This window comes from Drosophila pseudoobscura, chromosome 4 (assembly GCF_009870125.1).
Source record: "Drosophila pseudoobscura strain MV-25-SWS-2005 chromosome 4, UCI_Dpse_MV25, whole genome shotgun sequence".
Lineage (NCBI taxonomy): Eukaryota > Metazoa > Arthropoda > Insecta > Diptera > Drosophilidae > Drosophila > Drosophila pseudoobscura.
The window spans coordinates 10,649,558-10,673,619 of record NC_046681.1 but is presented as its reverse complement, the minus strand read 5'-3'; the positions used below and the strand labels follow the sequence as shown (position 1 = coordinate 10,673,619).

General features: G+C 46.0%; 13 protein-coding genes and 1 non-coding gene across 19 annotated transcripts; 9 read left to right on the top strand and 5 right to left on the bottom strand.

Annotated features, from left to right (window-relative positions):
- The first annotated feature begins 745 nt into the window (after positions 1-745).
- LOC6903544 (uncharacterized) lies at positions 746-1,270 on the top strand. Its single transcript, XM_002132383.3, has 2 exons — positions 746-901; positions 967-1,270. The coding sequence occupies exons 1-2, from the start codon at positions 892-894 to the stop codon at positions 1,227-1,229; spliced, it is 273 nt and encodes a 90-aa protein (XP_002132419.2). The 5' UTR covers positions 746-891; the 3' UTR covers positions 1,230-1,270.
- A 1,052-nt stretch (positions 1,271-2,322) lies between these two features.
- On the top strand, positions 2,323-2,830 carry LOC4818169 (uncharacterized). Its single transcript, XM_001357392.4, has 2 exons — positions 2,323-2,466; positions 2,531-2,830. Exons 1-2 carry the CDS (start codon positions 2,457-2,459, stop codon positions 2,788-2,790), a joined length of 270 nt encoding a protein of 89 aa, XP_001357428.3. The 5' UTR covers positions 2,323-2,456; the 3' UTR covers positions 2,791-2,830.
- Positions 2,831-2,896: 66 nt separating this feature from the next.
- LOC6903545 (uncharacterized) lies at positions 2,897-5,173 on the top strand. The gene is made up of 2 exons (XM_002132384.3): positions 2,897-3,750; positions 3,812-5,173. The coding sequence occupies exons 1-2, from the start codon at positions 2,935-2,937 to the stop codon at positions 4,922-4,924; spliced, it is 1,929 nt and encodes a 642-aa protein (XP_002132420.2). The 5' UTR covers positions 2,897-2,934; the 3' UTR covers positions 4,925-5,173.
- A 200-nt stretch (positions 5,174-5,373) lies between these two features.
- Positions 5,374-5,470, bottom strand: LOC6903546 (U6atac minor spliceosomal RNA). The gene has a single exon (XR_053084.1). It is a non-coding gene; the product is annotated as a U6atac minor spliceosomal RNA (small nuclear RNA).
- A 449-nt stretch (positions 5,471-5,919) lies between these two features.
- LOC6903547 (uncharacterized) lies at positions 5,920-6,563 on the top strand. Its single transcript, XM_033380886.1, has one exon. The coding sequence runs from the start codon at positions 6,024-6,026 to the stop codon at positions 6,456-6,458; it is 435 nt and encodes a 144-aa protein (XP_033236777.1). The 5' UTR covers positions 5,920-6,023; the 3' UTR covers positions 6,459-6,563.
- Positions 6,483-10,630, bottom strand: LOC6903548 (proton-coupled amino acid transporter 1). Of its 5 annotated transcripts, none has more exons than XM_033380884.1 (7): positions 10,538-10,629; positions 10,035-10,326; positions 9,857-9,954; positions 8,617-8,788; positions 7,652-8,564; positions 7,411-7,583; positions 6,483-7,342 (listed from the first exon to the last, which is right to left on the bottom strand). In XM_033380884.1, exons 4-7 carry the CDS (start codon positions 8,750-8,752, stop codon positions 7,098-7,100), a joined length of 1,467 nt encoding a protein of 488 aa, XP_033236775.1. In that variant the 5' UTR covers positions 8,753-8,788; positions 9,857-9,954; positions 10,035-10,326; positions 10,538-10,629; the 3' UTR covers positions 6,483-7,097. The 5 variants fall into 5 exon arrangements, with proteins under 5 accessions (XP_033236775.1, XP_033236774.1, XP_015035519.1 ...); XM_033380883.1 differs by having other exon boundaries at positions 9,857-9,919; XM_015180033.2 differs by lacking the exon at positions 9,857-9,954 and having other exon boundaries at positions 10,538-10,630.
- Positions 10,631-11,026: 396 nt separating this feature from the next.
- Dad1 (dolichyl-diphosphooligosaccharide--protein glycosyltransferase subunit) lies at positions 11,027-11,560 on the top strand. The gene has a single exon (XM_001357394.4). It carries the CDS (start codon positions 11,141-11,143, stop codon positions 11,480-11,482), a length of 342 nt encoding a protein of 113 aa, XP_001357430.2. The 5' UTR covers positions 11,027-11,140; the 3' UTR covers positions 11,483-11,560.
- Rcd4 (Reduction in Cnn dots 4) lies at positions 11,503-12,180 on the bottom strand. Its single transcript, XM_001357395.4, has 2 exons — positions 11,876-12,180; positions 11,503-11,818 (listed from the first exon to the last, which is right to left on the bottom strand). Exons 1-2 carry the CDS (start codon positions 12,110-12,112, stop codon positions 11,552-11,554), a joined length of 504 nt encoding a protein of 167 aa, XP_001357431.3. The 5' UTR covers positions 12,113-12,180; the 3' UTR covers positions 11,503-11,551.
- A 45-nt stretch (positions 12,181-12,225) lies between these two features.
- Positions 12,226-13,056, top strand: LOC4818159 (uncharacterized). The gene is made up of 2 exons (XM_001357396.4): positions 12,226-12,386; positions 12,448-13,056. Exons 1-2 carry the CDS (start codon positions 12,268-12,270, stop codon positions 12,998-13,000), a joined length of 672 nt encoding a protein of 223 aa, XP_001357432.2. The 5' UTR covers positions 12,226-12,267; the 3' UTR covers positions 13,001-13,056.
- Positions 13,057-13,266: 210 nt separating this feature from the next.
- Positions 13,267-16,756, top strand: AlaRS (alanine--tRNA ligase, cytoplasmic). 2 transcript variants are annotated; one of them, XM_001357397.4, is made up of 3 exons: positions 13,267-13,371; positions 13,614-14,619; positions 14,683-16,756. In XM_001357397.4, the coding sequence occupies exons 2-3, from the start codon at positions 13,625-13,627 to the stop codon at positions 16,586-16,588; spliced, it is 2,901 nt and encodes a 966-aa protein (XP_001357433.2). In that variant the 5' UTR covers positions 13,267-13,371; positions 13,614-13,624; the 3' UTR covers positions 16,589-16,756. The 2 variants fall into 2 exon arrangements, with proteins under 2 accessions (XP_001357433.2, XP_015035521.2); XM_015180035.2 differs by having other exon boundaries at positions 13,269-13,371; positions 13,611-14,619.
- LOC4818134 (haloacid dehalogenase-like hydrolase domain-containing protein 2) lies at positions 16,737-17,808 on the bottom strand. Its single transcript, XM_001357398.4, has 4 exons — positions 17,649-17,808; positions 17,287-17,583; positions 16,998-17,214; positions 16,737-16,942 (listed from the first exon to the last, which is right to left on the bottom strand). The coding sequence occupies exons 1-4, from the start codon at positions 17,774-17,776 to the stop codon at positions 16,778-16,780; spliced, it is 807 nt and encodes a 268-aa protein (XP_001357434.3). The 5' UTR covers positions 17,777-17,808; the 3' UTR covers positions 16,737-16,777.
- A 40-nt stretch (positions 17,809-17,848) lies between these two features.
- Positions 17,849-19,156, top strand: LOC4818135 (mitochondrial ribosome-associated GTPase 2). Its single transcript, XM_001357399.3, has 2 exons — positions 17,849-18,026; positions 18,081-19,156. Exons 1-2 carry the CDS (start codon positions 17,880-17,882, stop codon positions 19,080-19,082), a joined length of 1,149 nt encoding a protein of 382 aa, XP_001357435.2. The 5' UTR covers positions 17,849-17,879; the 3' UTR covers positions 19,083-19,156.
- On the bottom strand, positions 19,099-20,222 carry Wdr82 (WD repeat domain 82). The gene has a single exon (XM_001357400.4). The coding sequence runs from the start codon at positions 20,131-20,133 to the stop codon at positions 19,180-19,182; it is 954 nt and encodes a 317-aa protein (XP_001357436.2). The 5' UTR covers positions 20,134-20,222; the 3' UTR covers positions 19,099-19,179.
- A 1,459-nt stretch (positions 20,223-21,681) lies between these two features.
- gudu (Armadillo repeat-containing protein gudu) lies at positions 21,682-24,008 on the top strand. Its single transcript, XM_001357401.4, has 3 exons — positions 21,682-22,410; positions 22,469-23,720; positions 23,797-24,008. The coding sequence occupies exons 1-3, from the start codon at positions 21,797-21,799 to the stop codon at positions 23,935-23,937; spliced, it is 2,007 nt and encodes a 668-aa protein (XP_001357437.2). The 5' UTR covers positions 21,682-21,796; the 3' UTR covers positions 23,938-24,008.
- Positions 24,009-24,062: the final 54 nt, after the last annotated feature.

Sequence of the window (24,062 nt, the reverse complement as noted above, 5' to 3'; positions counted from 1 at the left end):
ACACTCATTTGTAATATACAGGATATACATAGTTTGACTAATTCCCCTAGAAGAGTATGATACTGATATCTTAGGACACAGATCGGAAATGATCAGAAAATGGCAGTACAACAGCACTGGCCAAGGGGAGTCCTTTGGACCACGGATCACCGGAATACATCTTATGGGAATGCCCTGAACTCTATAGAAGCAAAGATTATACAACTACCAAGAAGTTGGATGAGGCACTAAAAAGCTGTTCTATGGAGGGGTTTTTCGTGATGTCGGTCCTAGAATCCAACAACACGCAGTCTTTGGCGAGGCGCACAAAAGTTTCGGTTGGAAAAATCCAGTAACAAAAAAATACTTAGTCTTAGTCTAAGGAGATCTCAACAGTGGCAACAGTGGAAAAAACGACCCACCAAAGAGCATACCATTTTAAAACCCCTGACGTACAGGGATCATCCAAGGGCCCTACAGGTCGGTAAAAAATATCAATACCTTCGTCGAATTGCTAGAAAACCTTGTTCCTTACCAAAATAATTACTTCAGAAGTATACCCTTTTATTCCCTAAGAACTATCGGCAGTTTTTAAGTGTTTGAGACAGTTCTTTGAACGTCAACAAATTCTAGCAGTGGTGGATCCTAACTGACCTTGCTAACGCCCGATTGCGTCAATCGGGGACCGGGTACCACATCCGAGATTCAAATGCCGGTAGCACTACACTGTGTGATTAGTTTTCAATGCTACCAGAATAAATGCATATGTGTGCACATACAGGCACCGAAAATAGAATTTATCAAGGAGTGGGCCGCACTCAGATAATAGAACACGTATCAGGTGGGGAAGCTTGACTATAAAATGTAGAACATTTGCAGTTCTAACTCACATTCGCACGAGTATCATTCAACATGAAAGCGGGTAGGTGTTTGTGGAAATGTGATCTAAAAAAATACAAAACTGATCGAAAATTCTTCACACTGCAGCTCTAGTTTTCCTGTTCCTGGCCCTGTTCGTGGCTGCCGTTCATGGCGCTAGTGACTGCGATCCTGATGGCAATGGAAAGCCAACCTGCCAATCTGGAAATATTGGAGAAAGATTCCGTAACAACTGGGATCCAACCCGTTACTGGTTGTGCGCAGAAGCTGGTGAGCCCCAGGTTGTGCTTTGCGATCAGACAGGATACGATCCCGTCAGCAAGGAGTGCGTCTCCTGGTCGGAGTGGAGCTGGTATCCACCATGCCCTTAAACATCAATGAAAAAATAAAATATGTATACAAAACTATGAAATGATGGCCTTTGATTTTAAGTCGATTAACCCAGCACATTATTCCAAATTCGCCCACAATATTAATTATTGGAATGTAACCACAGAACAGATTCCCATTCCAGCGATTACTATTATATCGTATTTTTGCCACCAACATTTTTACAATAGAGCTCTCAAAATGGTGCTATTGATCACTACCACCTCAAAAAACGGATAATTATTACAGAAAATAATACTATAAACATTTTCCTTGTTTAATTGAGGTTTGGGTCTTGTAGTACTTGTACTTGTACTAAAATAAAGTTGAGCAAATAAAATCTATAAAATGAGATAGTATATCTATGGGTTCACTTCGCACATGTACTGCAAATAATCAGAGTTTCGCAGACGAGTCAACGTTAGATTAACTTTTTCTGGGAGAATTAATACATCATTCTTATTTATGAGAATTTTTGTCTAATATATGTACTTAAAATGAGACAAAAAGGTCGAATATAGGTCATAACAATACCTATGTACGGTATGTGCTAAGATTTAAAATAATATTAGATCATTTGTTGTACAATCGAAAAACAAGGGCAATACAATAAACACAGTTGAGTGTAACTAAATCATGAAAAAAAGAGACAGTCATAAATAAGTCCAGGACCAGGAACTCCAGATCTGCTTCCATTTTGGTTGAGCAGGCGAATCTTCTAAGTGCTCTTCCCCAATGAAGATACGCTGTCATATAGTCGGGAGAGATCCCGTTACTCTCTCTCTCTCTCTCTGTCTTGTCGGTGTAAATCATATTTTGGCAGTAACATGAAATCTCTTGCATGTACTTCGTGTAAACTTTGTGCAAAAATGATAAGAGAGGTACCCAAATCTTTAGCAAAAATCTTAAGAAGGCTTTTTGTAGTTGCAGTATCATTGCCATGAAGAACCTTCCATGGAGACTCTTCCTAAATCTACCGATGGCGTCAACCGAAACTTTTGGGGGCACGAGCCGAAATCAAAGTCAAAGATATGGCATGATACATGGCACGATTATTTTTGAGCGATTCCATGTTACCGCCAAAATATAATTTATCTAGACGTGAGAGTGTGTGCCATAAGTCCGGGCCGATAACTGTTCCAGAATGAAACCACTCCGGACTATATAAGACAGGGTAACATCATTGGGGAAGAACATACAGAAGAGAAGCATTTGTCTGTTATACCAAAATGAAATCCGGTAAGTCGAAGCCGAGAGCCTAACCAGGGAATACCAGAAACTGATGGAGATCCCTTCAACACAGCTCTAGTTTTCCTGTGCCTGGCCCTGTTTGTGGGAGTGTCCTACGGCGCATCTATCTGCAATCCCGATGGCGATGGCAAACCCGACTGCGCTGGTCGTGCTGGACTTGTTACAAGAGACTTCTGGGATCCCACCCACTACTGGGTCTGCGACAGCTCTGGCAACGCCGTGCTCGAGCAATGCCAGCTGCAAGGATTCGATCCCAAGACTGGGGGTTGCGTCGACTGGTCCGTGTGGCAATGGTATGCCCCATGCCCCTAAGCACTGTTAACAAATAAAAGCTAATGGAATATAAAGTATACATATATTACGAAATTATTCTCTAGACTTCATCTGTGACACAAATTTTCGTTCAATATTTGTTTTCCTTCTGGTTTTTTTTGGGAATTTTTGTGTATTTTTGATATGGGGATACTTGGGGGGGCTGAGCTCCCTGTCGCGCCTTGGCATCGGGGCTTGTCGCTGGCACAGATCAAGGCGGCCAGCGATCTACAGACTGAACTGAAACTAGACCTGGAGGAGGCGACCACGCACCGGGTGCACGATTGCCTGCTTCGCCTGGGCGTTTGTGTCCAGTTCGATTGTTGCCGCTTGAACAAGATGATTGAGCTCAGTCAGGGTGACAATTTGGCGTTTCTATATTTTCTGTATACGATGGAGTACCAATCGGACTGCCCGCATAAGAAGTACACACTTAATGAACAGATCGTTCTGTCGGCCATCGCGTACTTGGATATGCCGGCCACTATTGAGGCCTTGGAGAAAATACTTCCGATTCCCGAGAAGCGTTTGAAGACAGGTCCTTCAAAGCCGAATCCCAACGAAAAAAAATGCAAAGAAAACATCAAGCAGGGTACTAAAGTAATACCCTACTTTGAAAAGCAGCGAAGACCCAAGAGGAAACGTAAATATTTCCATTCAATACCGCACGCCTACGAGGCGGGCATTCCGAACGAATCAAAGGACTCTGAAGACCCGGATTACCGCTGGTTTGCCGACTATGAATTCCATCCGTCCAGGCGTATTGTCAAATCCGTAATTAGCCAAGAGATTGTCAAGCTCTTCGATAGAATAGACGAGGTTCGGCAGGGTCCTGAAGCAGATCGCCAGAATATGTGTAAATATCATCAGGAGAGTCGTTCCCTGGAGCGGGAATCGTATGTGGATAGGCAGCGTAAGCAATGCCTGGCCATGCTTGATGTGGACCAAGAGCGAAAGTTGGTGAGTGGAAAGGTTCTTCACATATACATACGTACATATATCATCCCTGCCCATTCCACAGCTAACGAGACAACGTATTGCTAAGCAACTGCAGCGCGATGTGGATCGATACATCCAAAACTTTGGCAATAATCGCTGGAGTCCCGGCGTGCCAGCGTTTCGGCAAATCGGATGCACCGCCTGCCGGCTACTGGGTCCGGCACCCCTTCCCGTTATGGTCCTGGACAATGCGGGGGAAGAGTACTGTAAGCCTTGGCCGAAGGTGGACGGCAGCTGTGACCAAATGCTGCGGCTCAGCGGCGGGCAAGATTGTAAGCGACCCACAAAAGAGAGAACCACCACAAAGGGGAACTATTTCCAAGCACCCAAGCTGCATGCGCCCTATATATTCGACTATATAGGACTGTTTGGCAGGTACGACCAGATGTCTTTGGATGCTGGAAAGTGCATTGGTGGCGCCGTGCTAAAAGCCCTTCAAGAGGATGATGGCAGGGAAATAAAGGAGCCAATTATAGTCAAACGGTGGCATATAAACGATGCCGTCAACCAATGTGTGAGGAGAATCTATGAAAGAAGTCTGGCGGCCTTTAAATTCTGCCCTGAACCAAAGGAGCGTCTCAGTTACAAGGGAAAAAGTCATTTCGATCCCGATGATGAGGTTTTTATGGACCGCATGCTTTCGGATGCCTTCAAGATACTCAAAAAGAACAAGAAACTCGTCCTGGCTACTCTATACAATGGTCATCAGGTGCCGGAGCTACGAGAGTGGATAAGGCGGCGCTACGGCAAACGCTATACGGTGGCGACGAGGTCCGAGCTGTGTGATACGTGGCAGAAAATGAGGAATTTGTCGGAGATGCACCATGAGCTGTACACTATTTTAATGGGACACTCGAAAACCAGAGAGAAGCATGAAATAAGCAATGCACATTATGACCTTTTCTTGGCAAGGGCACAGAAGTTTCAGGCCTGCTTCAAGGATCACGTCAACGAGATAGTCATGGAACGGACGCGCCTCTGCTGGCGGACCATGAACTATCTACGCACCAAAAACTACACGGGTCTGCAGCAGACCTTCTTCTCGTATATGCCGAGTACAGCCTGTGCGAAGGCTCCTCTAGTGACAAATACCAGAACACCGCATGGAAGATGTGGCAGATCACTTGGCAAATGAATATAGCCTGAATTAATGGACAATACCATGGATCAAGTGCAAGTTATTTCTCACTTGAATGGCATTGTTCCTTAATTTAGACAAATATTGACCAAATAACAAACAAAAATGTAGAAGAATATCGCTGTATTCATGAACAATATAATGGAAATGTTGGTAAACTTTGCATTGCATTGCTCATGAATTGCGAGACATTCTTTTTTTTTTATCAAATTTACTATAACTATTAAATATTGGACTTAAACAAAATTTGGTAAAGCTTTGTATAACTTTTTTCATTTTATTTTTATAAAATAAATGACATTGCAATTGAATATAGCTATTTATAAGATGTAAATTATAAAACAGCGTGAAAAACTTAAATTTGAATGAAATAAATGGAACTACAATATATAATAATTCATTTATAGTGTATAATATTTAATTAATAGTATAGCCCTTTCAGAAAAAAAAACTGGTGAACGGCTTTCTCTTGTGCCAGCCGCTCGTTTATGTGTTCCATCCTTGTCTAGGGGAGTGCTAACTTGCTCTCCTTCCAAACAACACGCTAATGTTCGACGGGCAACGCGTTTATATACGGCCATACCAGAGAAAAAAGACTTGGGAATTATAAGCGCAAGTGCATACATTTTCAGCTGGAAGAACTCTAGTTCAAAATTTCATCCGGGGCTGTTATTTGAAGGCTTTTAGTATGGAAAAAGTTCTTGGGAATTACAGGCTCACAATCAAACAAATCTTTTTTAAAGAATTCCAGTTGTTAATTGAAAGTTTTTTTGTTGTTTTTTAACTCGACTAATTATAGCTTGTATATTTTATGTGCAACCTAACATTGACACTGAAATTAATTGTTTTGATTGACTTCCCGTTTAGGGGACCTGCAACGTGACATGACCGACAGACCTACCTCATACAAGGGCCATCAATGATTAACCATTAACCATATGACCACGTCTTAGTATCCAAAAATTAACCAACCCAACCACGTAGCCCTAGTCCCAGCATATAAATAGGCAAGTTTCCAGCACAAAATTATCAAATCATCGAATAGTTGTTCAACAGTTGGGTTGTCTACCAAATCGAAATCATTACTAGAAGTACCATGTGCAGTTACGCCAAGAATGTATGTTCCTTGCTGGTCCTGATGCTGGCTCTTGGGATGATTGGAGCTCAGCCAGCTAGATCAACCAAGCGGCTACAAAAACAGCAGGCGGCACCCTACCCATCCGCCGAGGAGCTCAAACCGGAGATACCCTTCGAGGAGGGAGTGCCCGACCAGACCTATGGACCCCCGGATCTAACTTATGGCCCCCCACCAACCGACCAAGTGGAGCAGCTGCCCAGCGCTGATGAGCCGCAGGACTTTACACCCGATCCGGATGCAGAAGAGGTGCAACCTATCGACCAGGCACCGGCACGTCTCAGTAATCAGCTCAGACGTCAGCCCCAGCTTCAACGATTGGTTTTACTCTCCGAGAGGCCCTTGAGACTGGTTAACCCACAAACAGTGGCTGTTCGCGTTCCTGTACTGTGGTAGAGATATGAAAGAACAGTCGTGATATTGGTTTTTATAAACATTACATTAATTATTGTCTTTTGTTACTGCATGAACAATTAAAGAACATTTTGTGGATACACCGAATACATATGTATATACAGAAGATTGGGGGACCCTTTATGGAGTATATAATAACGATAAAAGTATGTGGTTAGGCTATAGCTAAAGTTCGTTTCTGGTAAATTCTTAGCCGTTGTTTTGGAAAGATCTACACCGATCCGGCCTAGACTACTGCGGATCCATAGTAAAATCTAAACAATAATTTATTTAAGAATACTACGAGAAAAAATCACTTTTGGCATTGTGCGCGGCGCGGTCCTCGAATAAAATCCTCCTTTAAACTGTAAAACTAAATCAAGAAAAAACTACATATATGTAAAATTGTATACTTAAAATGCTAGTTATTGTCTGGTACAAGAATTGTAGCTAATGGATAACACAGAATTGCAACTGATTCGTGGACAAAAAATAAATAAAATCAAATTTGAGCACCGCCACTGTGCCCGATGCACGTTTTAAAAAAGGGGGCAAACAACCTAATTATATAAATATTCGTAGAGTTCGCGACTGCTACGTAAAGCCTTCGACATTCGTAAATTCGCACACACTTTTCCCTGTTTAATGAGTTCTATCGTTTAAAATTTGAGCCAGGCTTGCCCAAGTGCCAAAGACAAAGCCACATAGTCCAAAGATCAGGATAAGGAAGTCCTTCCATAGCATCCAATTGTAGCGGCCATAGCCCACATGATAGTACGTAATAATTTCAATAATTGGCGGCGCAATGAGAGCCAATGCAGAGCTGCTGACGGCTCCCACCAACGAAATAATAGAGCCCAGATTGGGAATGCAGGTGGCCAACAGAACTGTGTAAGGAATAAACAGAATATATTAGAAGGGGAACCATCAAGCAAAGATTTCTATTTATACGTACAAGTGAAAGTGACCAGCACTGTTCGTAGGATAGTCGCTGCCAAGTCCTTGGCCCGCGTAGTGTCAAAATGGCTGCGAACGAACGGCTCTACAATATTAACGGGCACATAAAACTGAAGCGTATACGAGAGGAAGATGGCCACGGCCATAGTAAGTCGCACCAGCTGCGAGAGGCTGAAAGATTAAAAGTATAAGAGATGTGTGTAATGAAGGAATTGTGAATGGAAAGTTTTTCAACTCACGCATCGCCTTGCGGCAGATTAAGTGTAATGCTGCCCTTGACGTCTTCGCCGTACTTCAGGTAGCCAAAGAAGCCCACAGATGTGTACAGACAGGCGACGATTACCATGCCCGTGTTGAGAACGCCCCTGGTACCGCCAAAGTCGTCGGGTGTTCGCATATTGTTCTCAAGCGGCAGCACCACACCGATGCCCTCAAACGCGTAGATGGCTGTTCCAAAGTAGAGGGGCAGCGTGGCCCATGTACCTATCGGCTTGACCGTGTGCACGTCGGGCAGATCGTGCAGCATGTACGAGAAGGTTATGGCCAGTCCGGCCACCGTGAGTAGCGCCGCAATGAGGGAAACGGGAGTCAGATACTTGAGATTCCGCACCAGATTCAGCACAATCATAGGCATCAGCATTATCAACAAATATATGTGCACATTGATCTTATAGTAGTGATCCATCACATCCTTGATGTTCAGCGCCACAAACAGAAAGTACACGCAGCAGAACCCAATCTGTGTGATGAACAGAAACGTGGTAACGATCCGCCTGGCCAGTAGAGAGTATCGCCGCAGACCCAACGGTCCCGTCTCGAAGCTGCAGTAGGCCACATCTGAAAAGTCCAGGGCCGGCTGCTGCAGCCGCCGGCACAGCTCGTGGGAGCAGTTGACCAGCATGTGCATGCAGTGCGTGCAAATGGCTCCCATAATTAGCGTACCAAAGAGACCCACATAGAGACCGGCATTCTTGAAGGCGTCCGGCATGGCCAGAATGCCAGTGCCAATGTTACCCTTCAGCAGATGCACCAGTGTCTCAGAGTTGGATGTCGGATGTTCCAGGGTGCGATGGAGAGAGGGATTATAGCTGCCCTTGTCCACAGCCGCCTGATCTTCGTCTCCGGATCCCGAGGCCGAGGCTGCCGCATGCACTGTGGGGGTGAACTCTATATTCGAACCATTGCACCTTCAAAACGCACTTACCTGCTATGCTGTCCTCGCTGTGGACATTAACGAGCGTGTTGTCAGGCGGCGAGCTGCGGGCCGGTCGTGCTGGTCCCCGGCTAGCCTCATAGTCCGATGCATCGCTTTGGAGCAGCAACGGTTGGCGTTCCGTCATCTTTTTCTTGCGTGCCGCACCCTCCGGAATCGGAATCTAAAAGAGATGTACGAATTGATGCTTTGATCAATTAAGAGCGACTGGGAATAGATGTGTACATGTATTCTCCGCGGCCGCAAAGATCGCACTGAACCTCTATGCGTTAACGATGCCCGCTTTTCGACTTGTAAAATTTTCCGCTGACTCAGTTTTTCCACTAGTCCCCGATTTCCAATGCGTGCATACGAGTAATAACAAATTTCTGATAGTGCAGACAGACAGAAGCGCGTCCCAGTCCCACGCAGCGGAGGGAGTGGAAAATTTCGAGGCAGAGGAAGCAGATAGTCAGACACTCAGCCGCAGCCTTGGACTTGACTCGACTCGAAGTTCGACCTGATATAAAAACATTTAAATGTAACGCAAGCCTCCGTCCCATCCATACATCCACAAATCGATATCAAATTTTCGAGTCCAGTGACTCACTTTCGTATAGCTCCCAAGCTCGAAAACACAAAAACAAGCTCTACAGAGGGCGCGATAAGACCTACATATCATCAAGCTCGCCACCGATCATAATACTATGCATCAGAATACCACAATTATATAATATATATCCAAACAAGTTATCAAATATCCACCCATATTTTTCTCATTATTGATTCAGCAGTAAGTTTCTCGTACAATTTCTGTCACTAAGCGAAATTGAATACTTCCGAAGAAGTATATTAAGCGAGGTGTGATTTATAAGAGTTCAAAACAGAAGATAGTCCACTATAGTATAAAGTATATAACAAGCACTTGCCAAAAGGTCTATTCTAGCAGAGATTTTGATACACCATAGATTTAGATATAGTAAAAGTGGGTGAAGTAAGTACTTGTATCTTTCCAGGTCTACAACTTTATCGCTAGACTGGGGGCTGCTTTTTCTAACATCTCTCTCATAATTAAACTAAGCTTTGTTTGTGCACCATAAAGAACAGCAAACAAAGCATAAATCATCTTAAATAAAAGGTGCTTGGTGGTTATATCCTCTTATCTTCACCGGACCTTGCACCACCACCGCCTTGCACAATAAAACGTTAAGCAATTATAAAGATATGCATGTAATAACATTTTTTCACTTACGGATAATAAGTCACAAAATATTGGGAATGCACAGTAGTTATTGTGGAATTATTGGAACTAAAACTGTAAGAAATCATAATAAACAGAATGAAAATCAACTGAAAATGGAAAAATTCCCATATAAATACATGCAAAATGTATATGTATGTACATACTCGTGTATGTATGTATTTTCTACCTGTTGAAGGTTGGTTAATGGTGTCAAGTCCTCCATTGATTTTTCTTCTTGACACTGACAATGAAAGCGGTGCAGAAGACACGAGACGAGACCCAATCCTGCGAAGGTCACAGCGTCGATGCGCAAGTGTACAACTTGTATCTGGGTGCAAAATCAAATTAAAATTGAAGTACTCCCAGATTGCATGCACATGTGTGGGGTGTTTAGGTGCAGAGAGGCATGCGTGTGCTAGCAGCGGGCGTATTTCGCGCGATTGTGCCACCTATCTGTGGTGTGCGAAATTGATGTGAATCTGTGAATCAAGCAACAAGAAAGCAACAACAATGATTCACGTTGTCATCCCACTACGCCTTCATTCATGGACACTTTTCTTCTGATAACAGCTTCCAATTCTTTTCCACGCTAACAGTCAACAGCCTGTTGCAACATCATTTGCTGTTTTGTTATTGTCATTAGGCACACGTTACGATCTGTTTTGAATCAGTTAACATTAAATATTATACCTGCGACCGAATTAGCCAATTGTGACCCGACTGTCGACAGCGGATCTATCGATACGACAGTGTAAGAAATATATCGTCTCATTGTCAAAATTTATGTTAAATATTCCGAAGAACCGCGGAAAATAGTGCTAGTTATAATTGCACTAGTAGGTCCTTTCTGTCCTTCAGTTTTACTTAAAAAAAAACACGATGTCTTTCACCAAAACTGTGTTAAATTCATAATTTTCGCTAAGTGTATTTTAATACCCTGTGGTCTAACAAATTCATCTATTTTGATATTCGGTGTAATATTGCTAGCTACCTAGGACCCTTAGCCGTGAAGACATATTTTTATCCAATTGATAGATCAATTCTCGGTCAGATTGGCCAACTTTAAGGACTTCCTTTTATTGGATTGCTTATAAAATAAGGTTTAAGTCAAAGCATAAAATGTTAGTGTGTGTAACCATCGATGGTTAAACCATCAATATATCGCCCAATCGATATAATTGAAAGTGCCATCTTTTGTCAGCTCTATTCGTGACGTGTCTGGGCGGATTTTGTACAATTTTCGACTTTTTCGCCTCAATTTCCCGAAATAAATACATTAAAAACGGCAGAAAGATGGTGGTCGAAATCACCGGCGTCATATCGAAGTTCTACAACGACTATGTGCAGAACACGACAAAGAAACTCAAGCTGGTGGACATCTACCTGTGCTACATACTGCTGACCGGCATCATTCAGTTTGTTTACTGCTGCCTGGTGGGCACCTTCCCGTTCAACTCGTTCCTGTCCGGCTTCATCAGTACCGTCAGTTGCTTCGTCCTGGGAGTGTGTCTCCGTCTCCAAGCCAATCCGCAGAACAAGACCGTGTTCGCAGGCATCTCACCGGAGCGCGGCTTTGCTGACTTCATCTTTGCCCATGTGATTCTGCATTTGGTGGTGATGAACTTTATTGGTTAAATGGACGAAAATAACATTTGTACTGCTACCATTCGCATATATTAATGAATCGTAAAATAAATTATAACTTTATTTGAAGAGTTTCTTGTACGCCTCGAGAAAGTTGAACGGTTCGGGTTTAAACTCCAAATGAAGCTCGGGGTCGGGTATATTCAATTGTTTGGGCGCTATTGGCTGCACGTAGTCCTCAAGTTCCGGCTCTGCTGTCTTTGCTCTATTCTCCTTTGACGGCTTGCGTGCTATCTTCTTGGGCGGCAGTATCGAGTCGTTGACATTTAGAGGAACCAAACCCTTGAACACAGCTTGGTGTGGTAGAAAGTTCATCTTTTGGGTAACCTTTCAGAATTTTGACCATTTACTACGTTGCTATTGATACTGTTTTATGATACTCACCTTTGGAGCCAGTGCTGCCTGACTCTGCGGCGTGAGCTCCAATTCATCAATGGCACACAAAATATCTCTTGTGATTCGTATTATTTCGTCCTGCGGGCGCACAGAAGAATTTAAAGTAGGAGTAGCCAACACATTGTTTGACCCCACGGCAGCGTGTGGACGGTCGGCTGCCTCGGCGCGAGCAGCCACTGGGTTTTTTGGATTTGGAGTAACTCGAGATTTTTGATTTCGAGGCATTTTTGAAACAAGAAGTAAAACTACTTTTCCAAAGGTCCAAAGATTTACAGATTTTACAACACTAACGACACCGGTTTCTATGCTTTACAGCACTGACAAAACCTTCTGCACCAGCTGTTATACGTCGCTAATTTATTTTTATTTATTAAAATAAAATGGCACTGTCTCGTGCCAAGCCCGAGCAACTGCCAAAAGATGCTGTTATGATCTCCGAAGATCAAGCTTTAAAGTACCAATGGAAGATAATAACAGCCTGGGACAAGCTTGGAGAGGTGTACGTATGAACCACACATGTTACCGCTTACCTAACAGCTAAACAAAACCCTTCTTTACAGATGGTCTCTGCGCTATGCGCCTGGGATTCTAAGTGCTATGGCTGCTGCAACGGGCGCCTATATCAATAATCACTACCGAACCAAACTTCGGCTCGGCAGCCATGGACGGCTGTCCAGTTATATGCCTATTGTTGTTGTACCCGCCATATTCACCATGCTCACGCACAAGTTCTTCATACAGCGACCCATACTACTGGATCCGCTGGGCGAGTGTCCGATTTGCAGACAAGTACGGAGTGCAGCGTTCCAAGCAAGCCTGGGAATCGTTTATCCAACGATACTGGCGCCCTTTGCAGCATTTATGTTTGCCACCCGTTGTTACACATACCGGCTACCTTCGATTACGGAGAGCCCCAAAGAAGTGTTCATGCTGTGGCGACAGTTTACGCGTCCCATTGTACCTTCACTGGCCACTATTATAGCCTTCCAGGCTTTCCTGGCCATGTATTTGACATACAAGCAGGAAAAGCAGAACTTCAGTGTGATGCTGCGTATGAAGGAGATTGAATATCAGCTGGAACAGGACCACATGCCACAGCGGATCGACTTTTAAGCGCAGTTAACCGTTTAAATAGAGGGGGACTTTTAACCCTCTACGGGCCGCCACTTTTGAAAAGCTCGCTACTCCAGTTTTTCCACATAAAAATATAATTGCATATTCGGTGCATTCAAAAATCTGTTTTTATTTTCATTAGACTTGGTTTGCGGTAGTTTTCTATTGCACAAAGTACGTCCGAAGCTGTATAAAACAACTGCTGCTCCTTGTAGATGGCCATTGGCCCTTAATGGGTTAAGTGGGGGACGGTATTCCATCGGTATATTTTTAAAATTATACGGTATACTTCGGTATATTCCTGAGAGTCTGACCATCTGCACGTTGCTGCAGTCTGACGAAATTTGTTTGCATTGCATTTTTTTCAAAACGTGAGTAATAACTAACTTGTTTTGGTCGAAGAGCTCTGCTGGTGAGGCCCGCAGTAAGAGGTCAAACAACTGATTGATATTCTCCTGTTAAATAGCATAGTAGTTGTGTAATTTCATCACGTAGAGGAGTGGACTTTCTCTGTGGGGTTAGGAGAGCGCTGCGCTCACACAGTCTGAGCCCATTGTCGCGTGGCAACTATTATTTTTGCATTCACAACCTCGAACTCCTGTCGTTGCAGCAGCACCCAACAAAATGAAGTTCTTGACTGCCAAGGAGGTGCGCGACGCCTATCTGGGCTTCTTCAAGGAGCAGAAGCACATTTATGTCCACTCATCCAGCACCATTCCGCTGGACGATCCAACGCTGCTGTTTGCCAACGCTGGCATGAATCAGTACAAGCCCATCTTCCTGGGCACCGCCGATCCCAACAGCGAGATGTCCAAGTGGGTGCGTGTGTGCAACACGCAAAAGTGCATCCGTGCCGGTGGCAAACACAACGATCTGGACGATGTCGGCAAAGATGTCTACCATCATACGTTCTTTGAGATGTTGGGAAATTGGTCATTCGGTGACTACTTCAAGAAGGAGATCTGTACCTGGGCCTGGGAGTTCCTTACAAATCGCCTTCATCTGCCCAAGGATCGCCTGTATGTGACGTACTTTGGCGGCGACGAGGCCAGCGGCCTGGAACCCGATCTGGAGTGCAAGCAATTGTGGCTGGATTTGGGACTGAAGCCGGAGCACATTTTACCGGGCAGCATGAAGGACAATTTCTGGGAGATGGGCGAGACCGGTCCCTGTGGACCCTGCTCTGAGCTGCACTTTGACCGCATCGGTGGCCGCAGCGTGCCGGAGCTGGTCAACATGGACGATCCCGATGTCCTGGAGATCTGGAATCTTGTGTTCATCCAATACAACCGCGAATCGGATGGCAGCCTCAAGCAGCTGCCCAAAAAGCACATCGACTGCGGCATGGGATTCGAGCGCCTGGTCTCGGTTATCCAAAATAAGCGTTCCAACTACGATACAGATCTGTTTGTCCCACTCTTCGAGGCCATCCAGGCCGGCACTGGTGCCCCAGCCTACCAGGGTCGCGTGGGTGCTGATGATGTCGATGGCATTGACATGGCCTACCGCGTCCTGGCCGATCATGCCCGTACCATAACCATTGCTCTGGCTGATGGCGGTACTCCGGATAATACTGGTCGTGGCTATGTGCTGCGCCGCATCCTTAGACGTGCTGTTCGGTAAGTAATCAAAGAGGAATATGGGAGAATATAGAACGTTTAAGAACTTATCTTTTACATCAGCTATGCCACGGAAAAACTGAATGCCAAGCCTGGTTTCTTTGGTACGCTAGTAAACACCGTTGTCCATCTTCTGGGGGATGCCTTCCCGGAGGTCAAGAAGGACCCACAGCACATCATTGATATCATCAATGAGGAGGAGTTGCAGTTCCTGAAAACGTTGACGCGTGGCCGCAATCTACTCAATCGAACCATCGAGAAATTGGGCAGCCAGTCCATCATACCCGGAGACGTTGCGTGGCGACTCTACGACACCTATGGCTTTCCCGTGGATCTCACCCAACTGATGGCCGAGGAGAAGTCGCTGGAAATCGACATGGCCGGCTATGAGGCGGCCAAACAGAACTCCTATGTGCTCTCGCAGGGCAAGGGTGCCAGCAAAATTGAAGAGATCAATCTGGATGTGCATGCCATATCCCAGCTGCAGGAGCAGGGCGTGCCACCCACCAACGATTCATTCAAATACAAATACGAGGCCGTGTCGGAGGAGCGGGACTCTGCCTACAACTATCAGGAATGCACAAGTAAAATCGTTGCCCTTCGCTTCGAGAATCAGTTCGTAAACGAGATCAGCAATGGCCAAAAGGCGGGAATTGTCCTGGACAAAACCAACTTCTATGCCGAGAGCGGTGGCCAGATCTTTGATCAGGGTGCGCTTGTCAAGCTGAACGACGAGGCAAATGAGTTCCTGGTGGATCGTGTCTATAATCGTGGTGGCTATATCCTGCACATTGGCGTTGTCGAGGGCACCTTGAAAGTCGGTGATGAACTCCAGCTGCATATCGACGAGGAGCGTCGTTGGCTCACCATGAAGAATCATTCGGCTACGCATGCCCTCAATCACTGCCTGCTGCAGGTCCTCGGTAAGGACACCGAACAGAAGGGCTCGCTGGTGGTGCCAGAGAAGCTGCGCTTCGATTTCAACACCAAAGCCGCTATGACCATCGAACAGGTGGCCAAAACGGAGCAGCTAACGAAGGATATGGTCTACAAGAATGTCCCCATCTACGCCAAGGAGTCGAAGCTAGCTCTGGCTAAGCGTATACGCGGCCTGCGTTCGGTCTTCGACGAGGTTTACCCCGATCCAGTGCGCGTAATTTCGTTTGGCGTGCCTGTGGACGAGCTGGAGCAGAATCCCGATGCCGAGGCCGGAGAGCAGACCTCGGTGGAGTTCTGCGGCGGCACTCATCTCCGACGTTCGGGTCATATCATGGATTTTGTGATCAGCAGCGAGGAGGCCATAGCTAAGGGCATCCGCCGTATTGTTGCCTTGACCGGGCCAGAAGCCCTGAAGGCCATCAAGAAATCGGAAGCCTTTGAGCAGGAGATTGTGAAGCTGAAGGCCACCATCGATGCGGACAAATCGGGCAAGGATTCAAAGTCGCATGTCAAGGAGATTGTCGAGCTCACAGAACAGATATCCCACGCCACGGTTCCCTATGTGAAAAAGGATGAGATGCGCAATTTGTTAAAGGGTCTGAAGAAGACGCTCGACGACAAGGAGCGCTCCCTGCGGGCAGCCGTCTCTGTGAATGTGGTGGAGCGCGCCAAGGAACTGTGCGAGGCCAATCCCGGGGCCAACGTGCTCGTTCAGCAGCTGGAGGCCTTTAACAACACCAAGGCACTCGATGCCGCGCTCAAACAGGTGCGCACCCAGCTGCCCGATGCTGCCGCTATGTTCTTCTCCGTGGATGCCGACTCTAAGAAGATTTTCTGCCTGAGCTCGGTGCCCAAGAGTGCTGTGGAGAAGGGCCTGAAGGCAAACGAGTGGGTCCAGCATGTCTCTCCGACTCTCGGCGGCAAGGGTGGTGGTAAGCCAGAATCTGCCCAAGCTTCGGGCAGCAATTACGACCGCGTCGAGGAGATCATTCAGTTGGCCACCAAGTTTGCACAGTCAAAGTTGGCCTAAAACACAGAGATCTCCAGAGATCCACAAAAATCGAAAGTCCTATAATTACTCAGAAATTTGATAAAAACCTTTTTTGCATAATGCTTTGATCTGTTCCAAACAGCATTTCAAACGAATTTGATCGCTTATTTATAAAACTAAAGCAGCATTTGTATACACTTACTATAAGCGATAGAGTTTTATTTGGTTTTAAGCTTGATTTTTCTTGAGTATCCAATCGACTGCATCGGCGAAATTCTCTACCAAAGCTGTGGGCGGCGGCGACAGGACGACATCTGGTAAATATTTACCAGTCTTAACGAGTATACCCTGGAGACCCATGGCCATTGCACCGCCAATATCATCATTGGCGTCCTACAAACAGAATTTAAAGCAAGACTGCAGGATTTTAAATGTGGTTTATGCCTACATCACCTATCATCACGCACGACGATGGGTCAAGGCCATCCAAAGCCCCCTTGAAGAAGTATGGGTTCGGTTTGCCAATCAGTTCGGCGGTGCATCCTGCTGCATACTCCAGACCCTTGACAAAGCAGCCAGGTCCCAGGGCCAGGCCATCTGATCGTTTGTAGTATTTCCCCTGATGTATGGCCACCAGTTTGTGCTCCTTATTCTGCAGCAGAACACTGCGGCGGAGATGCAGAGGCACATTAATAATAAGCCTTACAAGAACCCCTCCCTCGGACGCTGTTCCCTACTTAAAAGCCTTGTTCATTTGCTCATAGTTGAATGCCTTGGGGGCTAGACCAACTACCACCGAGTCCTGGCACCGATTGGGATCCTCTGGCGGAAAGTCCTGGCGTGCATCTTCCGACAAGAGATAGTATGGATTTAGTTTTCCATTGTGCACGAAGGCGACAGCGGCGCTTAGGGAACTGTAGATCTCCGAGCGGTCCAACTCAAAGCCGATCCTACAGAGACGTTCGTGCAACGTCCCCTTAGAGTCCTTGGTGGTATTTGTTACGAATTTAACAGTCACTCCAGCATCGCGCAATCTGTATATGGGATAATGATAAGAACACACTATACATACAGTTAAACATGTTTCTATATGGTTTACCTGGCCAATGCCTCAACTGCATTTGGGGTTGGCTCATCCTCCACATGCAGGGTGCCGCTGAGATCTATGAGCGCGGCTTTAATGGACATCCTTCTCAATTGTCCTATCCCACGACCACTCAAAAACATTTAATAACAATTCCCGACAAGGCAGCGATACTATCGACACTGACTACGTGAAGTATCGGCGTGCTGCTGCATCAGCTGTTCATCTCAACCGGTACTTTCAATAATGTTGTTCTTCACCGGCAGATCGGTCCTGGCGCGGGCATTTGTGGAAATATCTAAGAATGTGGCTACAAAAGGGGGCCCCCGAGTGAACTACTGCAAAGCAGCGACTGCGCTGCGGCCGAAGAAACCAAAGTCCACACGCAAAGAGGTCCGAGTGACCAGTCAATGAGGAATTTACATAACTCTTTCCTTCCACTCTCAGGCGCAATACTTTTCGGATGCCAAGCGGGTGCGGGCTGTCGGCGGGAAGGGTGGCGATGGATGCGTCTCCTTTCTGCAGCTGTGGTGCAACGAGCGGGCCGGACCGGACGGCGGGGATGGCGGCAACGGGGGCCATGTGGTTTTCCAGGCCTCCAACGATGTGCGCAACTTCAATCACGTAGGCAGCGTGCTGCGTGCCGAGGAAGGGGAGCGGGGAAACGCCAAGGACTGCCATGGCAAGAATGCCAAGCATGCCGTGATCAAATTACCAATTGGCACGATCATTAGGAACGCTCAGGGTCTGATTGTCGGAGATCTGGGGCACGCGGACTTGATGTTCGTGGCCGCCCGCGGTGGAGCTGGCGGCAAGGGCAACCGCTTCTTTACCACCGACAAGGAGACCAGTCCCAAGGTCTGCGAATATGGACCAACTGGCGAGGATATTTCCTACACCATAGAGCTGCGCAGCATGGCCGATATAGGCTTAATTGGCTATCCAAATGCAGGTAAAAGCACCTTGTTGAATGCCCTAACCCGTGCCAAGCCAAAGGTCGCTCCATATGCCTTCACCACGCTACGCCCCCACCTGGGAACCGTCCAGTATGATGATCTTGTGCAGATCACGATTGCCGATCTGCCAGGACTCGTGCCCGATGCACATCTCAACAAGGGCCTGGGCATACAGTTCCTCAAGCACGCGGAGCGTTGCACATTACTGCTTTTTGTGCTGGACGCCAGTGCACCCGAGCCATGGACCCACTACGAACAGCTTATGCATGAGCTCCGACAGTTCGGCGGCAGCTTGGCGAGTCGGCCGCAGCTGGTGGTGGCAAATAAAATCGACATGGAAGACAGTGCCGCCAACTTTGAGGAACTGCAGCGAAGGCTGCAGAATCCTGTGCTCGGGATTAGTGCCAAAATGGGCCAAAATCTCGGCCAACTGCTAAGCAGCATTCGCTTGGGCTTCGACAGACACAAAGCGCGGGAAAGATCTACCCGCTAGAGAGAAAGAATGGCTGTAAGTTTCCAGATTTTGTTTTTATTGTAAAAGTAAATTTATTTTATTCTAAAATGTAAGACAAATGATGGGCTTCCATTATTTACGGGCCCTCCTCTGATGTGGGTAGCCAAAAGGCCATATTTGTGCACGCAGAGGCCAACATCATGTATTTCGGATTGAACTGAATGCATTGCACAGGGCCGGGATGATCGCCGTTAAGTACGGATATTTTATTGCCAGTGTCGGCATTCCAGATATGAACACGGCCATCGGTGCTGCCCGAGAATATGAACTGGGAGTCCGGACTGAAGCTGGCCTCGATGGCCAGCCCTTTGTTATTCGGATAGCCGGTGAATGTCTGCAGTGGTGTGCCATGGAAGGCGTCCACCAGACGTATAACCGAACCGTTAGTGCTGATCAATATAGTTTTTCCATCCCGGGAGAACTTCAGGCCAGTCCAATCGCACTCCTTCTCCTGGTTCAGTTTGAAGGTGATAAAGGGACCCTTGTCGAAGGACCGCAGGTCGTATAATTTGATGCTCTCCGAATTGACACCGGCTGCAAAGATCAGTCCCTCTGGGTCGTAGGCGGCTATGGGGCGTCCGGATAGGTGCATTAGACCCTGACAGTTTGGTGAGCGTAGGTCCCACAGCCTCAGTGTCTTGTCCAATGAGCCGGATAGGAAGGAGTCCTCCACTGGTGAAATGCACAGCGAGATTACCTTTTTGGTGTGCCCGGGAAAGTAACGCAGATATTTGTTGTCGTGCAGACTCAGATATCTGATGGTGTCGTCCACTTTGGTGGAACTGTGTATGGCCGTGTTGTTGGCATGTGTGAAGTGTATCAAATCCACGCCGTACTTCTTCGAGTTCACTGTGCGGGATTGTGTTCCCTTTTCGCAGTCGTAGATAACAATTTGGTCGTCCTCGCTGCAGGAAATCAAATGCTCCCCGTTCGGCGCAAAGTCGATTGCATTGATCTTGTCGGTATTCTCCCGGAAGATTTTCGCCACCTTGAAGCTCCGCACAACTGAATCAATTAGTTTTATCTTCATTTTTCCCAGAAAACAACTTTGTTTTTTTTTTCAATAAATTTTTTAACGCGAGGCTGGCAGTGTGACCGCGGATTTTTCGATAAGATATACGGTCTGACCCTCAGAAATATACCAAAATATACCGTTTCATTTTAAAAATATACCGTCAATATACTGACCAATTCAAGTCTATTTTACATATTCCTCGTTTTCTTTCTTCCGTTGAATATTACTAGCTATATAGAACATATAGCCATGCCCACATAATTTTATACGATTGCTGAATCAATTTTCTACAAGATTGGATAGTTTTTAATCCTTGCTTTTATTTTATTTATTGTAAAAAAAGGGTTAAACGAAAAAGTCCAACCAAAAAAGAGTCGCAATGTTGCTGGTATTTGAAGACGTGATGCGTGTATAGCCCTTTGTACACCCTATTTCGCTAATTTTATATGAAGATCAAACGTAATTTATTAACACCTTTTCTCAAATTGATATGTTTTTAACTTATTCATGTGGCTTATTAGTATCTTGTATATATTTATCTCGATCCTGAGCCTTGGAAGACAAACGTATTCACAATTCTATAACATCCATTTGCCCCAGGGTATGTGTGCATGGAATTAGCAACATGTTTGTGTATGGAATGAGACTCATTGTTGCAATAGCGAAACTGCGGCGAATCGGGTATTGCCTATATTTCAAGCTATATAGATTTGCCCACTTGGCTTTTTCCCATAGATAAATGCATTTTCTACAAGATTGCTTCTTTTAATTACCTTTATGTATTTTATTTTGACCAAAAAACGGGTTTCAAGTAAATGTTGCCGCAACTTTTGTGTATGGAATGAGCAACATTTGTGTATGGAATGAGACTCATTGTTGCTAAAGCGAATTGGGGTGAAATGCGGCGAACTGCGGCGAATTGCGGCGAAATCAAATTTTCTCATATTCTTTGTTCCGTTTAATAATACTATCTATATGGAATATTTAGCCATGCCCACTCAATTTTGCACGATTGATGAATCAATTCTATATTTGATTGGCCTATTCAAAAAACTTGCATTTATTGGGTTTTTATATAAAATTGAAAATGAAATTAATAGATGACAAAAATACCATTTAGCACTAAAAAACACCACATGGGAGTGCGGCGAAAACCAGTTTCTACAGTATATACGGTCTCACTTGAAAAATATACCGAGTGGTGCGCGCCAAATCGAACTTTTTTGAATGTGAGCGACAAGGACTTAAATGTTGTCAACCGGGCCTTTATCTATGCCCACATAATTTTATACGATTAATGAATCAATTTTCTACTTAACTGGCCAGTTTTTAGTCCTTGCTTTTATTGTAAACAAGGATTTGTTTTTTTTTTCAATAACTTTTTTAACGCGAGGCTGCCAGTGTGACCGCGGATTTTTCGATAAGATATACGGTCTGACCCTCAGAAATATACCAAAATATACCGTTTCATTTTAAAAATATACAGTAAATATACTGACTGAAGTGTTGGCAAATACAGAATTTGTAATCGATAAGTGAACTACAATCGGAGGCATATTCAAATTTTTATTTGGTTGCCTTAGTAACACATCGTATTTGATCAATGATTTCAAAATAGAAATTCCTATACACAAAACAGCCGAAAAAACGAAAAAATTCCCATACAAAAATATAAATAATGATTGGCACTGGTTCCAGCAGTACGACGCGTCAGCGGAAGATCCGCGAACAATGCGGCTCCTGTCCGAATCGCTTCTCCAAGGACAAGCGTCAAGTAATAGCCGAGGATTCCGACACCACCGAGGTGGAATCATCTACGGACGAGGAGGATCGCTGGAAAGAAGTGGCGCGAGCGGCTGAAATACCCGCCGATTACTACAACATCCAGAAGCTCGTCAAATACATCAAGGCGGGCAATCAGACGGCCACCATAGTATCACTGTGCTGCCTCAAAGACTACGACCTGAGCACGCAAATCAATCAGTTCGCCATCCAGGACATTGGTGGTCTCGAGGTCCTTGTAAACATTCTGGAGTGCAGCGATACAAAGTGCGCTCTGGGTGCCCTCACGGTTCTCTCAGAGATTACTCTCAATATAGACATACGCAAGACCATTGTGGATCTGGATGGCATACCCTTGATTGTGGATATATTGAACTCTTCGATGAAGGATCTCAAGACCATGGCTGCTGAAACTTTGGCGCATGTGAGCAAGGTTCGTTTGGCACGCAAATACGTGCGCACTTGTGGCGGAATCCCAAAGTTGGTCGATCTTATAGATATAAAACTAAGGTAAGTACAGATAGAACTAAGAAGAGAGACCTTCTTGAGGAACCTTTAATCTACGCAGCATCCTGCAAACCCCTCGAGATCAACTCAATGCCGAAGACCTGGAATATCTGAATATGGCACGGGCTGGAGCTCGTGCTCTTTGGACCCTAGCCGATTCCAAGCACAACATGGAGCAGATGCGCAAAAGTGGTATAGTTCCTTTAATGGCACGCCTCCTCAAGTCCTGCCACATCGATGTCGTTATCCCCATTATGGGTACAGTGCAGAAATGCTCCTCGGAGCCCAAGTTCCAATTGGCCATCACCACAGAGGGCATGATAGCCGATATAGTGACGCATTTGAGTGCCGAGTGCATAGATCTCAAGATGGAGGGCAGCACGGCCATTTACAAGTGTGCCTTTGACGAGACCACCAGGGATCTGGTGCGCGAAGCCGGAGGACTGGAGCCCCTCGTGACCATCATCAAGGACAAGACGGTGAGGGAGAACAAGCCGTTGCTGCGTGGTGCAACTGGAGCCATCTGGATGTGCGCCATTTCCGATGTGAATGTCAAGCAGCTCGATAACATGCGCGCAGTGAATCACCTAGTGGCTCTGCTAAACGATGAGGATGATGAGGTGTTGACCAATGTCACCGGCGCGCTGTCCGAGTGCGTACGCTTCCAGAGCAACCGGGAGACACTGCGTCAGGCAGGTGGCTTGCCTCTAATGGTGGCACTGCTCAACTCCTCCCATGCCCCGCTGCTGGAGAATCTGGCCAAAGCCCTGAAAGAGTGCGCCGAAGATTCGGATAGCATGCGCATACTCGAAGAGCTAGATGCCGTGCGCTTGATCTGGTCCTTGCTGAAAAACACCAGTCCTCGAGTGCAGGCCCATGCCGCCTATGCCATCTGTCCGTGTGTGAGCAATGCCAATGATTCTGCCGAACTGGTGCGCAGCCTCGTGGGGGCCATGGAGCTGGTGGTGGGCCTCCTCAAGTCTCGTGAGATTATGGTGCTCTCAGCGGTGTGTGCGGCCATTGCAACGATTGCCCAGGACCAGACCAATCTGGCCATACTCACCGATCTTCGGGTTATCTATAAGTTGGCGGATCTAGTCAACACCACGGATGATCTGCTGCGCATGAATCTGGCTGCCGCTGTGGCCGCCTGTGCCTGCTTCGGCAACAACACCGAGGAGCTGGGACGCCTGCGCACCGTCACGCCCATTGTCACCTACATGACCAGCGACAATCCCATGGTGCATCGCAGCACAGCTATGGCCCTGGAGAAGCTATCGATGGATCCCCAGAACTGCATCACCATGCACCAAGTACGAAGCCTCTTTGCCCTTCCTTTAATTCCCTTTTCGGAATCTCATCGGTTTCGCATCCTTTTTTTTCTTTCAGAGTGGAGTGGTTCCGTTTTTGTTGGAGTGCATTGGTTCCACCAACAAGGAGCTGCAATTGGCTGCCGCTGGTTGCCTGCGTAACATCCGCGAGTTGGCTTTGCGTGCCGAAGAGTATTTGCTTAAGATTGATGATGACTAGGAGCTGGTCTCAGTTGGTTGTTTTATCTATTTTGCTGTTAAAATTAATATATTACGTTGATAAAAGCTATATTTCAGTTGGATCCTTCCTCTACATGCCTATAGCATCGTCTCTCCTTTGGTATC